Genomic DNA, 12,813 nt, shown 5'->3' with positions numbered 1-12,813 from the left:
AAAATACAATAAAATGCCATTTCTTTGCCAAATTTGAACTGCGAGGATTCCGCGGTTTAGCTAAGAGAATCATTCTACAGCCCGTCGGTTATTGTGCAATGCGCTGTGCTTTTCATGGGCAGTGGTCTGTGTTCCGCAAAATGTGTTTTGGGATGTGAATGATAACTGTGCGTAGTTTGACATTCTTTTGGTTTGAAGCGAGAAGGTGAAATTTCATTCTCTGCGTTCGCTTTGTTCCTCCTCCAGATGCACTGAGGTCTCCTGAAAGGAGCTCTGGTGATTGGGATGACGACGAGCCACCAGACAGGTGAGTCTCTTCTAAGCGCTCCAGGCACTCCAACTGATTCAGAGGTGCCATTTTGCCCTTCTGTGTGGATCACATCACTGATCGGAAATGCTATATACAGTACAACCTCGTTAATTCGAAGTCATCGGGACCGCGAGAAATCTTCGAATTAAGCGGGTTTTTGAATTAACCGAACACACCAAGAAATAAGACTTAGGCAAAAAAATTCGTTGCAGGAACGTGTTACCTTTATTCGGCATATTTTGAATTACTACTGAAAGTAATCAGAGATGCTGGTTTGCCGCGTCCGGTAGTTTGCGGCTCCTAAGGTCATGTTCTCGAGTTGGTCAAATAGACGAAACATCTCTGAACTTCCACCGCGGCACTCAACAAAACTGCGGATAACGTTCAGCGATCCGATAACTTCACCAAGAGCAGGTGCTCGGGGAGGCTCGTCGGTGTCGTCGTCGCTATCGTCGCTGTCATTGCGCATGTTCGTACCAGCAGTGATCTCACTCTCCAAGTCAGAGTAGCCAGTCTGCTCTTCGCTCTTAATGTTGATATACTCGGTGAAGCCGACTGCGTTGGACTCATCCTCTGCGCAGAGCGCATTGATGCGGTCGCAATACTCTGCTCCTTCTTCGTCAAGAGTAGTAGTACATGGGTAGTCTGCATCGGCATCAACAGTGCTTTCACTGGAAAAACCAGCGTGTTCAAAACACCGCCTGATCAATGTGGGCTCCACTTGTTTCCAAGCGTACACCATAAGGCATATGGCTCCGAGGAGGTCGATGGAGTACTCCTTGCCATTGTCGCAGCAAAGGAGCATGCGCTTGAGCAGGTGGTACCGATAAATCTTCCTAGTGTGGTGAATGATGCCTTGTTCCATCGGCTGTGAGATCGAAGTGGTGTTTGGAGGTAAAAATACCATCTACCATCCTGATGGCCTGGAGATGTGGGATGTTGCCATGTGCCGGGCAGTTGTCGACGACAAATAGGACATTCCTGCCCATGGCCGCGAACTTGCGGTCAAGTTGCCGCACGTACTCTACAAATGTCAGTGCATTAAAGAACCAGAGGTGGACGAAATTTCCGGAGCCTTCCACTACGGCGTTTCTCATAGCCCGAGTCGCTTTGGGACGTTAAACCCCATAAGCCAAACCAAACAATCATCCAGTGTGTTGGTGATTGCGCCCCAGATGTGAGATTTAAATACAATTTCCAGTGTCAGCTGCATGTTTTACACGAGGACAGGAAAGATGGCAGTACCTGTCTTACTGTTAGCGAACATCAGTTTGATGAAATGAGGTATTCACAGACCCATCTCCGCTCTTCCCATTCCTTGACTCGAGACTGCGGTTTCCTTCTTGCCTCCCCCTCTTCCCTTTCTTCCTCTTCCTATCTCCGAGAAGTGGAGGAGGATTCCCTCCATCTTCACTGAGAGTTCACATGCATCACCATAATTTTATCTCATAAGCAGCTGCATGATTGTAGTCTGGATTTTAGATGAAACCTTAATGAGAACTATGTTTCTCTCTTGGTTTCGTTGAGTGTTTCGGTTCGCGCTCACTTTTGGGAACGCCCTCTTCACAAAATGGCCGCCTCCTGTTTTTGAGGATGCTTCACTTTCCGAATATTCAAAAATTTCGAATATCACTTTTTCGATTACGAATACAAATCAACTAACATATATTTGATTCTTACTCCAAATTTCAAATATTCTCACACCCCTAAATTGATAACGCATTAAAAGGGGAAACAGGGGTGCTTTAACGGAGGGCTCTGGAATAATTTCGACAACCAGGGGTTCTTCAGAGTGCACTTGCATACTGACGTTGCACGCCACATGGTCATTGCACCGCTGTCGAAACATGGCCGCCATGGCCAGATTCAATTTCGTGACCTTGTGCTCAGTGGTCAGACTATGCCAACTGTGCCACTGTAACGGCAGTTCAAGGGAAAAGCATATTCATGGCTAGAGGACAGACTTTTTCAAACGCTGCTGGGTTTGGGTGGCTTTTGTGTATTTTGTTTTACGCGAGTGGTGGCCCCACTGGTTTTGCAGGTATGCAAATGTGATCCTGGAACCCATGACTGGCAACGTGAGCTTCTGTAAGGGTGGCTGCTTGGCTGGTGACATACTGCATTTCCAGCCTCAGTCACCGCCACAGACACCTCGCCACCGAAAACTGCGCGGGGGCGGCCCCGGCAGGCGGGAGGACATGCTCATGGAGCTCCATATGAACAAGGTATGAACAACATGCTCATGAACAAGGTAATGTGCATCAGGTAGTGCAGGGCAGTTCAGTAAAACCTATTTAATTCGAAGTCACTGGGACCGTGGGAAACGTCTGAATTAATGGGGGCTTTGCATTAACTCAATGCAACAAAAGAGTTGAGCCCAGGCGAAAAACCTTATTGCCACAACATGCTGCGCTAAATCCCCGCTTGATACCATAGTCTCGCTCATTTTGTAGTTTCCCGCAAGATGGTATCGCAGCACGCGCGCTTCTTGAAATAAGAAACGGGCAACAATCTCGGCAGGAGCCAAAAGCGAAATAATACTCCAGTCCGCCTTTCTGCATTCTAGCATGTCCGGAATCGTTTGAGGCAGATTGCATAGCTGTGTGTAGTTTCTTTTAGATTCTGCAGTCCGTGCACATCCTGACATTTTTTTTTCATGAGAATATTATCAGGATGTTACTCTCATGCTACTTATAGCTTGTCCAGGGGAGCCAACCACCAGCACAAATGAGCCGGACAAACGGCACATAATATAAATTCCGCATAGTGTAGCCGATTGGCATGATGCGTAGAGCCTCATGCATACTGCCAGAAGCAGGCTCAGTCTTGGGGCGCATTCTGTCCGCCTCTCGAGCAGAGCTATCTTATACTCCTTTCAAGCGCGCAAAATAAAGGGCACTTACGGTGAGTGTAACTTACGAAAAATGCACTCTACAGCTGCTAAATGGAGTGCACTTGCCAAAGTGCACACTCACATTGGAGTGCGTTTGCAAAACAGACCTTGAGGGCCGAGTGCAGTCTCGCCGGCAGAAATTTCTTCGTCACAAAATGTAGTGATATATGCATACAAGCTGATTTTACGTGGTTTGTATATATTTTAATTTAAAGAATCGTTTTATAATAGCGACTGGCAAAATATCACATAGCAAAAACGTGATGTAACCGTGTACTCAACTTCCAAAACAAAAGCGCGGTGTGCCACTGCGTCGACGCCATTTCCAGTTAGGTGACGGTTGTTGTTCTTCATGGCGTATGTTGATGTGCGATCTCCGAATCATGGCCCGGTGTTAAATTTTAGGCATTTTTTGTGTTTTACTGCATTAAAGAGCAGTATTCTGAACCTTATGCTTGGATGTTCCAATTTCTTTTTCAAATATGTTTTTATATTTGCCAGTTTCGTATCTTCGAGTGCTAGTGCGAGTGCACTCCGCTTTTTCGTTAGCACTGAGTAGCGTAAAGTGTCCGAGCTGTGATGTGCACTCCCCATAAGTGCGCTTTAACTTGCACGCTTGATTGGGGTATTACACAATTTACAAAATTGCAATTACAGTTACAAAATTTCGAATAGTCTGTTTTTTGAAACAGTGTCGACTTTCTGCAACACTGCTTAAAATTAGGATCGCTTTGCAGCACCACTTTGTGGCTCTCAAGGGGCCGTCGCTTGATTTGTTTGCGGCGAAATTGCAACCCGACATTCTCTCATACCACTACAAATCTTGGGCTGGCACAGGCCTTCAAATTATCTGGCCAATTTCACATGAGAAATTACCGGATTGCATAAAATTCTTTGGATTATCCACAGTTTTGAATGAGCCAAACCAAATTATTGAGAATTCACTGTAGGTTAATTGCAGTGTTGCATGTTGCAACCTGACCCATCCTTCCCCTAAAGTGAATCCAGCCGTTGTCAGCCATTGGCTACTGTATTTGACCACGTGCAGTCAGCTCTCGTTTTTTTAAACTGTTATAGCACTAGTCTGATTTATATTCAAACTGGCTCCTTGGTCCCATGAGCATCGTGTATACTGCATAACAAGGCCGTCATTAACTTGAGCTCACTGTAGCTCAAACAAAATGTAGGTCTCCTTTCATTTCAAATTGCACAAAATTACCCACAGTCAACTGTATGAGAGCATTTCTTCGTTTCGAATTACACAGCACGAAATAAAGGAGGATTTCTGCGCGTCAAGGAACTTTGAGTAACCAAACATGGCTTTGTTTCCTGTCTAGCGTAAAGACCTATATTTTTATCCGGTGCTTGGAACTGGGATGTTGTGGTCTGTGTGTGCAGATTCGGTTCCAGCACGAGGTGTACCCGGAAGACACGTACCACGCATCGCGTCAGGTGCTCTTGATTCAGGACGTGGAGATCCGAGACCGGCTGGCCTCGTCTAGGATCAACAAATTCCTCTACCAGTATGCCTCGGAGACCAAGCCACGCCAGTCACACGCCAACATGGTATGCTGTGCTAGACATTCGATGAGCAGGGTGAATAGATATTGGTGATGACAAAGTTGAGAAGATCATGAGAAAATGTAGTCTTCTTTGCAGTCATGGGTAATCGAGCTATTGCCTATCAAATGTAAATAATCCACGTCTAAAGGCTGCAGAGTAACATACACGGGCCTTGGAAGAGATCTTTTGAGGGTGAGCTGGAGATATGCATCGAGAAAATGATAGCGCAGCGTTGCATGAGAGAACAGAGAACAGTTTGGCTGTAGTAATAAAGTGCAGGTACTTGGGTAGTATTAGGTGCAGGTAACGAATGTGAGTACAAAACAAGGTCCTAATAATACTAACAGGAGTGGATTTTGCTTCACTTAGCAGCCATGTGCTTGTATTGGTACGGTCATGAATAGACGAAACCATGCCCACATGCTGCAGGTCAGCATCAAGTGCGTGCGCATCCGGCCCGACATCAAGTCTCCCGAAGTCCAGGAGTGCAAATTGCGAGTTTCACTCAAGCCACTGAAGATCAACGCTGACCAGGTAATTATGCGGGTTCACCAATGTGGGGAATAACTGAGCAGCATAATACTATTCGGGTGTCATTTTTGGAAAGGGGGAAGGAAGGGATGGGCGGTTGGGTGTTGCATTTAACTAATGAGACAAGTGGCAGAGATACATATTTTTGCTCCTGACATGCCTGAGTGTGTTTGCGTTTCGCGGTCATGTGTGCCATTGGGATGTGCATCCACATTATGAGCTTTTAGCCTGTCGCCCTGCCTATTTAACCTATATGCAGAGTGCATCATGAGGAAGGCCGGTCTGGACGAGTCTTCAGCTGGAGTGAAGATTGCTGGAAAACGTATCAACAACCTTAGATATGCGGATGATACCACTTTAATGGCAGAAAGTGAAGTGGACCTCAAGAGACTTCTGATGCGCGTACAAGAAGAGAGTGAGAAGTTTGGGCTTAAACTGAACATTAAAAAGACAAAGATCATGGCGTCTTGCCCTATCAAGTCCTGGAGCATCAATGGACAAGAAGTGGAAGCTGTGACAGATTTTCTGTTCTTGGGCGCCAAGATTACCTCAGAAGGAGACTGCAGCCATGAAATTAGGAGACGTCTGCTTTTGGGAAAGAGAGCAATGGTTAGCCTTGACCGCCTAGTAAAGAGCAGAGACATTAGTCTGCCAACCAAGATCCGTATAACTCGTGCTATGGTCTTTGCAGTTGTGATGTATGGATGCGAGAGTTGGACTGTGAAAAAGGCTGACCGCCGAAGAATTGACGCGTTTGAATTGTGCTGGCGAAGACTCTTGAGAGTTCCTTGGACTGCCAGAAGATCAAATCAGTCGATATTGTCGACCATAAACCCTGACTGCTCATTGGAGGGTCAAATTCTAAAGTTAAAGCGCAGCTACTTTGGTCATCTGATGAGAAGAGAGGAGTCGCTGGAGAAAGATTTGATGTTGGGAAAAGTTGAGGGTCGCCGGAGAAGGGGTAGGCAGCGAACGCGATGGTTAGATGGCATCCTCGAGGCATTGCAGATAAAGTTATGTGATGTTAAGAAGATAGTGAGAGACCGGAAAGCGTGGCGTGACATGGTCCATAGGGTCACGAAGAGTCGGACACGACTGAACGCCTGAACTGAACTGAGCCTTTCATATAGTATTGGAAATTTTTACGGAATTGACGCCACGCTGCGGCACTGCCACAAACAAGTCTAAGAAGTCTCAGCAGTTCTCGAAACTGTTTGTTAGATCCTTTGCGCATGCTTCGTCGTTGCATGCATTCAGACATTGTTGTCAGTGCCAAAAAGAAAGCTTGGCAGCACTGCTTTTTGTGCGTCAATGACGCACAAAAGTCTGGACGGAAAGTCTGGAAGGTTTCGTTCCATTCCTTTCCCACTGCTAGCAGCCTGCAGAGAAAGCAGTTCAGGGTGCGAAAACTGCTGTTTCGGAAGACCACTTTGAGTTGTGATGGTTGTGTGTTAGTGAGATTTTCAGGGGAAGTCCTCTTTCTTCTAGTTAACGACTGGGTGCATTACAGGTTCATATCCTTTATATTGAATGACTAGGGCGATAATTGTGGTCACATTAATTGTGGCCACAATGCAACTGTAATGCTCGCAGAATTATGTCATCGTAACGCTATAAAGCTACAGTTAAAGTTAAAGTATTATGCTTTTCGCTTTCTTTGTTTTGTATTTCCTTGTCAGTGTTTGTTTATTTCAAACACGCGTGTTTCATAGTCCGCAAAATGAGGCATCAAAACAAAGAGATCAGTTAGGTGAGAGACGAGTGCATTTGAGAAAGTTAGAGCCAGGGGGTCAAGAAAAAAAGTTATGCGGCATGTCAAGATAAATCGCCAGAAGGAGGTATGCGGATTGAACCCATTGGTAAATTGTACTTCATTTATTCCACACCTAGAAATTAGATTGGATTACCGGCAAGTGGAGGCAGGGTCCTCTTGCTAAATGTATGTTTGCAGACACAGGGCGATGATCCCCACTTTGTCATCAGTTCTTTGTTTCTCACAGACTTATGCACTGTTGACGTAAAATAAGGTGCTGATCCTCAATGAAACATCACGAGGAAACTTGTCGTTGCGACCAGGCTGACCATAGACAGAATCCTTCTTACAGTTGCCATCTTTGGCCGACTGCAGCGCCACCTGCCTGGCAGATCTGGACTTTAGTGACGTACTGATTTGCTGCTGTTGCCGTTAGTATGCGCATCATTTAACTTTTTAGAGGTGATCTCTCGAAAGCAGCTTCGTAAGCACTTTTGCCTTGTTGCAAATGCCTACGGTTTGTTGTCAAATCGAATTGCTGTAGCTGAGCGTGCCATTTGTGTCCCAATGCTGTTCATTGCCAGCATTAATGCAAGTGGTGCAGCTACCACTTGTGGCTAAATTTTAATTTTTTTTCTCTCATCTATATAATGTGCTGATATCTGCTACTACAGCGACTGCTGGGTTGGCTTCTGCGAGCATTTTTTTTTTTGGCCACAGATTCAATTGCTGGTAGAGCCGTGGTCAGAGGGAGCTGCAGACACTTTCTTTCGCTACATTCTTGGACTGCCACTACACCGCTGTACGGTAGAGCGGTGTACAGAACAGTGGCTGTATAATGCCTTGAACAGCCGCCCCGGTCTCTTGGGAAACAGCTTTTCTCATTTCAGGTCGCTTTGGTTTATCGTGTTTTCTAAACTTTCTAAAGCGCCTCTCTGAGCTTTCTGAAGTCTCTCTCTCTCTGCCTGCTTACAGGATGCTGTTCTGTTCCTGATCAACTTCTTCACAAATCTGTGCTCAAATCCACCAGTCTCTCCGTCCTCGCCACCATCCGAATCTCCAGAGTTCGCAGCGCCAAGAGGTGAGGAAGGAAAGAATGAGAGAGGGGGAAACCGAGGCATGATTCTTGCGTTTGAAAATTTGGGCATTTGTATTATATTCAAACACCATTCTGCACGAAGTTCTACAGTAATGGCTGTTATTGAGATCTTGCAGTCATTGTCCGTCTGCAGTGACGCCAAGACATAGCAACGTCACGTGACCCCCTGTAAACGATCACCTGGCCCATGTGCCACGTGACCCATTGATAAGAAATCATGAAAGTTGTCCAAACGTAAAAAATAAAATGCGTCTAAAAGTATGCTCTCTCATTAACGCATTTGATCAGCTTAGACGCCTGTTGCCTTTGCTATTTGTGCTTTTGTCATTCGCGTTACAACAAAGCAACTCCACCAAGATCTTGGCAAAGTGCATTCAGGCAGCTGCTTGCTGCTGGTGATGTCACGATCATGTCGTGACAACCAATTTATGATCAATTATGTGGTGTGTTGTGCCAAAGACGCTGCTACTCTCAACAATAATGAGCCACTAACAGCTTTGCCGTAAAAAAAAAAAAAAGAAAAAGAAAAGAATGATAAATGAAGAAACAGTTGAGGCCTCATCATTTTTCTACTTTATAACTTTGAGGTAGTCCGGCAGCTGCGGCATCCGCTTTTTGATGGAGGCACAAAGCAAGGCACCCGTGTGCTGTGCAACGTCAGTGCACATTAGAGAACCCCAGGTGGTCGAAATTACTCCGGAGCCCTCCACTACGGTGTCTCTCATAGCCTGAGTCGCTTTGGGACGTTCAACCCTACAAACCAAACCAAACCAGACTGATGCAGTGATGAGTTACTCATCTCTCCTTGTTACTTATAATTCCTTGTTATCTCTCCAGATGACAGGCAGGCAGGGGCTAGTGTGCCCGCCAGCCGAACGTCAGTCGACTCTGGTCGACATGTGGCCTTTGTTAGTGATGACTCCACTCCCACTGAGCGCATCTCCTCGCCAGCAGGTTCCACTTCCAGTTCAGGCTCGGCACCACTCTACATAAGGCGAGTGAAACAAACTTTGAATGTCGAAGCTTATTTTTGTGATGGCCTGCTCACATGTAGCGGCTGCGAAAAGATCATAAATTCGTTTCAAGGTTTCTTCTGCAAGGTAGCATTTTGAATTGCCACTTAGTGGCCCATATTGATCACTACATAAATGTTTGTCATTAGTAATGTTGAGTACACTGTGCTAATATTATGCCTTCTGGATTGGATTGAGTTGGATTGGATTGGCTTGAAACTGGGAACATGCATTCATCATGCATCCTACAGGGTGAAACTTCTTCTGTGCTGCTTTTTAAAAATGGGAATGGTCTCGGTGTCCTCACTGTGCGGTCTTGTGCGAACACGTAAATAACTCTACAAGACTGGCCCTTATTGAGCGGTGATTCTAGTACCCATGGAGTTGGAACTTCGTGCTGTCAACTTTGGTTCTCTTGGCTGCATTTGTGACCGATTTCTTGATTTGTTGCAGAACTGCCACTGTTATTTGCTGTGCAGGTCATTTGCATTCACACCGGACGTCCCCATTCGGATCGACTACCATGGGAAGAGGGTCGTCATGGAGCAGGTGAGGGCTAGCCGCTTGGTTCCCTCAGTGCGTCCAGCTAGCAAGCAGTTGATGAATTCATTGGGCATCCTTGTCAGCCTTGTATCTCTTGGTGGAGGGGCATTTCCAGGCCCCGTTCTATGGTAGGGATGTCTGAAGTTGTTTGAGAGGCCTGTTCGAACCAAAACTGTGTTCAGAATCTTGAGTGCATTTGATGGCGTACTGTTGACAGGAGTTATGTGTGCTGAGGTGTCTGCACTGGAAAAGGATTAAGAGGGAAAAGGGAGCACGGTGGGTGGGATTAAGCACAGATTAATGATAATTGCTTCACGACACAACACTATGATAAGCTAGCTAAACTCGCGAAAAGGGAAAATTTGAAGGGATAGGGGATGGTTGCGGCTGGCATTCTGGACAGGGCCTGTTGAGATCAGCAAGAGGGGCTTTTGACCTGCAGTCCGAATATACTTTAAGGAGTTACGATGACATTGATGATGATGAACTGCATGCTACTGACGCTGTGTTACAAGAAAAATGTGCCTACCTTTGCTGCTTGCTTGGTGCAGACTCGATATCCTTGCCAGTAAAAGCATAATGGTGCTGGCAGTTATGTCAGATTTGATTAAGGAATTTGCAAAGCGCCAATAGAAGTGGAAGTCACAGACAGATCAGTTTCATCAAGTTTCATCGAGCCAATTCAGGCATGAATTGGCTATTGTAATTGGGCACACTAGGTAATTAAGTAGCAGTCATTAACTTGAGGCATGGTCGATACATATTTGCTGATAAGCAGGCTTTATGGTTTAAGCCACTACCCTGTACAATCACATGTGCTGTTGCCTTTTGAACTAGTTTTTCAATGAAGCATGATGATGCTAAGATTATGTTTCTTGTTCCAAAGTGTTTTTCTATTCTCTCTCCCTTTCTGGACACATGTTGGCTTTTGTAATGCAGGGTGCAGTGGCTGGCTTGCTCATGGGTTTAGGTCAGCTGAACTGTCTGGAAATCACCCTGAAGAAGCTCCAGTCAAGGCAGGGGTAAGTACTGCCTCATCATCAGTCTGTTTGCTGTAGAGATATTTAACAACATTTAGCTTGAAGTATCGAAGGATATCCCCTGAGGTGGATTATATTTCTAGGAAGTGTAGGTAATTGCACTTTAACATCCATGTCTGGAGGTCAGCGTGTCTGCCCGTCCATGACTGCTTCTCATGACTCAGACCACATTTTTATCGCTCCCAAGTAGAATGAAAAACTGAAACTTTGTGAATTATCATTAGTATGTCCAGTGGCAAGAAAATTTCTTTTATGATTGAGTAAATAAATTAGCTAGCCCTCTCTTCTAGGCAGCTGTCGTCGCCGTAAGTAGTAGGTCATAAGCCTACGGGAGATAATGGTGCAGCTGATGCCCCTATTACGAATTCATTGCTTAAATATTGATACCCCACCAGCCAAACCCTTAAAAGCAGTCTCGTGTTCATTCCTGCGCAGCGTGATTTGTATTTGGTGAGCGCCAATACCGCACTCTGCGTTGCCGCCGGTATCAATCTGCAGTTCAATTTTGTTTATCTGTGGGTAAAAGAAACATTTGGCAAGGATCTGATGACAAAAGCGTGCAAGTTTCCTGTACTGCATTGCAGATTTATTGTAATGTAGACGTGTTGTAATATGTAACTTTTGCAGTGTTCATTTCTTTTGAGCTGCTGCATCCGGTGTCATGCTGTTGGCCACAGCCACATTGCAGCGTGCATTCTTTACAACTTGTCGGTCCTGACTTGCCTATAGGATCCTGGGCATTGAGAAACTGCTGACGTTTGCACTCAACGAGTGGCTCAACGACATCAAGAAGAACCAGGTGCCCAGCGTGCTCGGAGGAGTGGGCCCCATGCACTCATTCGTCCAGCTATGTGAGTTATGTCTCCATCAGCTTACTTTGATGCTGCAAACAAACCTACTGTGCTACATCCCTTGCCATTCAGTTGTTTGTTTCAACATGCGGGGACATCTGCAATGAGGACAGGCACGGCTCACTTGTTTGGGCTTCTGCAGAGATCACTCTTGCCTCTGCGAAAGAGCGGCCGCGGTGTCCTTAGTGCTACCATCTGAAACGGGCGTTGGATTTCCGTTGGACACTGTAGTCCATTTTTCTGGGGTGCAGAGCTCTTGTACATATTTCGATGGTACTCTGCCCTTGTTAGTCATGCGAGCATTTGTTACTGTGGCCATTTTAAGTGGGCTTCACTGTATTACCCAAAAAAACACCACATTCTGTACACACCTGACGATACGTGGACAAATGGTAAACCAGCAAACTAAGCCCTTTGATTGATAGTTTTCATTATTGTCCATTGCAAAACTGACAGCTTGTCTAGCAGCCATGGCATGGTAAATCTCGTGACCAAGCGAGCTGCGTTTTCTTTGATTATTTTTATTTCCAGGGAAGAAACGAGGGCTTTAGACGCACAAAAGCGGTGGTTCGCATGCCCCACTTTCTTTCAAAGTTACCTTGTCATTAATAATCTTATGTACTTCACCAGTGATGATTGCAAACAATGCTCTCAATGTATCCGGTGCGCAGTCAGTGGCCTGAGGGACCTGGTGTGGATGCCCGTGGAGCAGTACCGACGGGATGGACGCATTGTCCGGGGCCTGCAGCGGGGTGCCAACTCGTTCTCCATCTCGACTGCCATGGCTTGCCTCGAGTTGACCAACAAGCTAGTCCAGACAGTACAGGTTAGCACCGGAGTCTTTTGCTGCTCTTCTGTCAACGCAATCATGTGCATTCCTTCCACCGAACAGTGTTGGAAGGAGAATGTGCAAGGTGGTCACTGCATCTCTGAAGCATGCTTTGTTTTGTTCCCTTAGCAAAAATATAAACCTTCAAAATTGGAGAGCCTTCTTTGCTTTGCAAAGCTTGTTCCTCACATTCATCAAACTTCTTGGACTGGATTTCTTGCTCTTTAGAAAGGTACTAGGCTGAAAGATGAGAAACTTGTGGTAGTGAGGGTTTATCTTCTTTCTTACGCTCTGCTGCTCTAATGGCATGTCCCCTTCCCTTCTCTCAACTGTTCGTGACAGTCAGCTTGAACCACTTGCGGCTGAATGGCACTAATGTGACTCCTCC

At 45.8% G+C, this 12,813-nt stretch overlaps 1 protein-coding gene across 2 annotated transcripts in view; it reads left to right on the top strand.

Annotated features, from left to right (window-relative positions):
- The window catches only part of Atg2 (Autophagy-related 2), an 83,584-nt gene that overhangs the window by 66,740 nt on the left and 4,031 nt on the right, over positions 1 to 12,813 (top strand). For both annotated transcript variants that reach the window (XM_084582358.1, XM_084582357.1), the window contains exons 32-41: positions 247 to 307; positions 2,352 to 2,535; positions 4,602 to 4,769; positions 5,196 to 5,300; positions 8,026 to 8,131; positions 8,987 to 9,143; positions 9,642 to 9,711; positions 10,645 to 10,727; positions 11,475 to 11,596; positions 12,268 to 12,422. In XM_084582358.1, the coding sequence (XP_084438484.1) occupies positions 247 to 307; positions 2,352 to 2,535; positions 4,602 to 4,769; positions 5,196 to 5,300; positions 8,026 to 8,131; positions 8,987 to 9,143; positions 9,642 to 9,711; positions 10,645 to 10,727; positions 11,475 to 11,596; positions 12,268 to 12,422 (1,211 nt within the window). The remainder of the gene's footprint in view (positions 1 to 246; positions 308 to 2,351; positions 2,536 to 4,601; positions 4,770 to 5,195; positions 5,301 to 8,025; positions 8,132 to 8,986; positions 9,144 to 9,641; positions 9,712 to 10,644; positions 10,728 to 11,474; positions 11,597 to 12,267; positions 12,423 to 12,813) is intronic.

Source organism: Amblyomma maculatum, chromosome 10, assembly GCF_055883805.1.
Source record: "Amblyomma maculatum isolate TAMU_Amacu chromosome 10, ASM5588380v1, whole genome shotgun sequence".
NCBI classification, from domain to species: Eukaryota; Metazoa; Arthropoda; class Arachnida; order Ixodida; family Ixodidae; genus Amblyomma; species Amblyomma maculatum.
The sequence above is the reverse complement of the archived record's forward strand: the minus strand, read 5'-3'. Positions and strand labels throughout refer to the sequence as shown.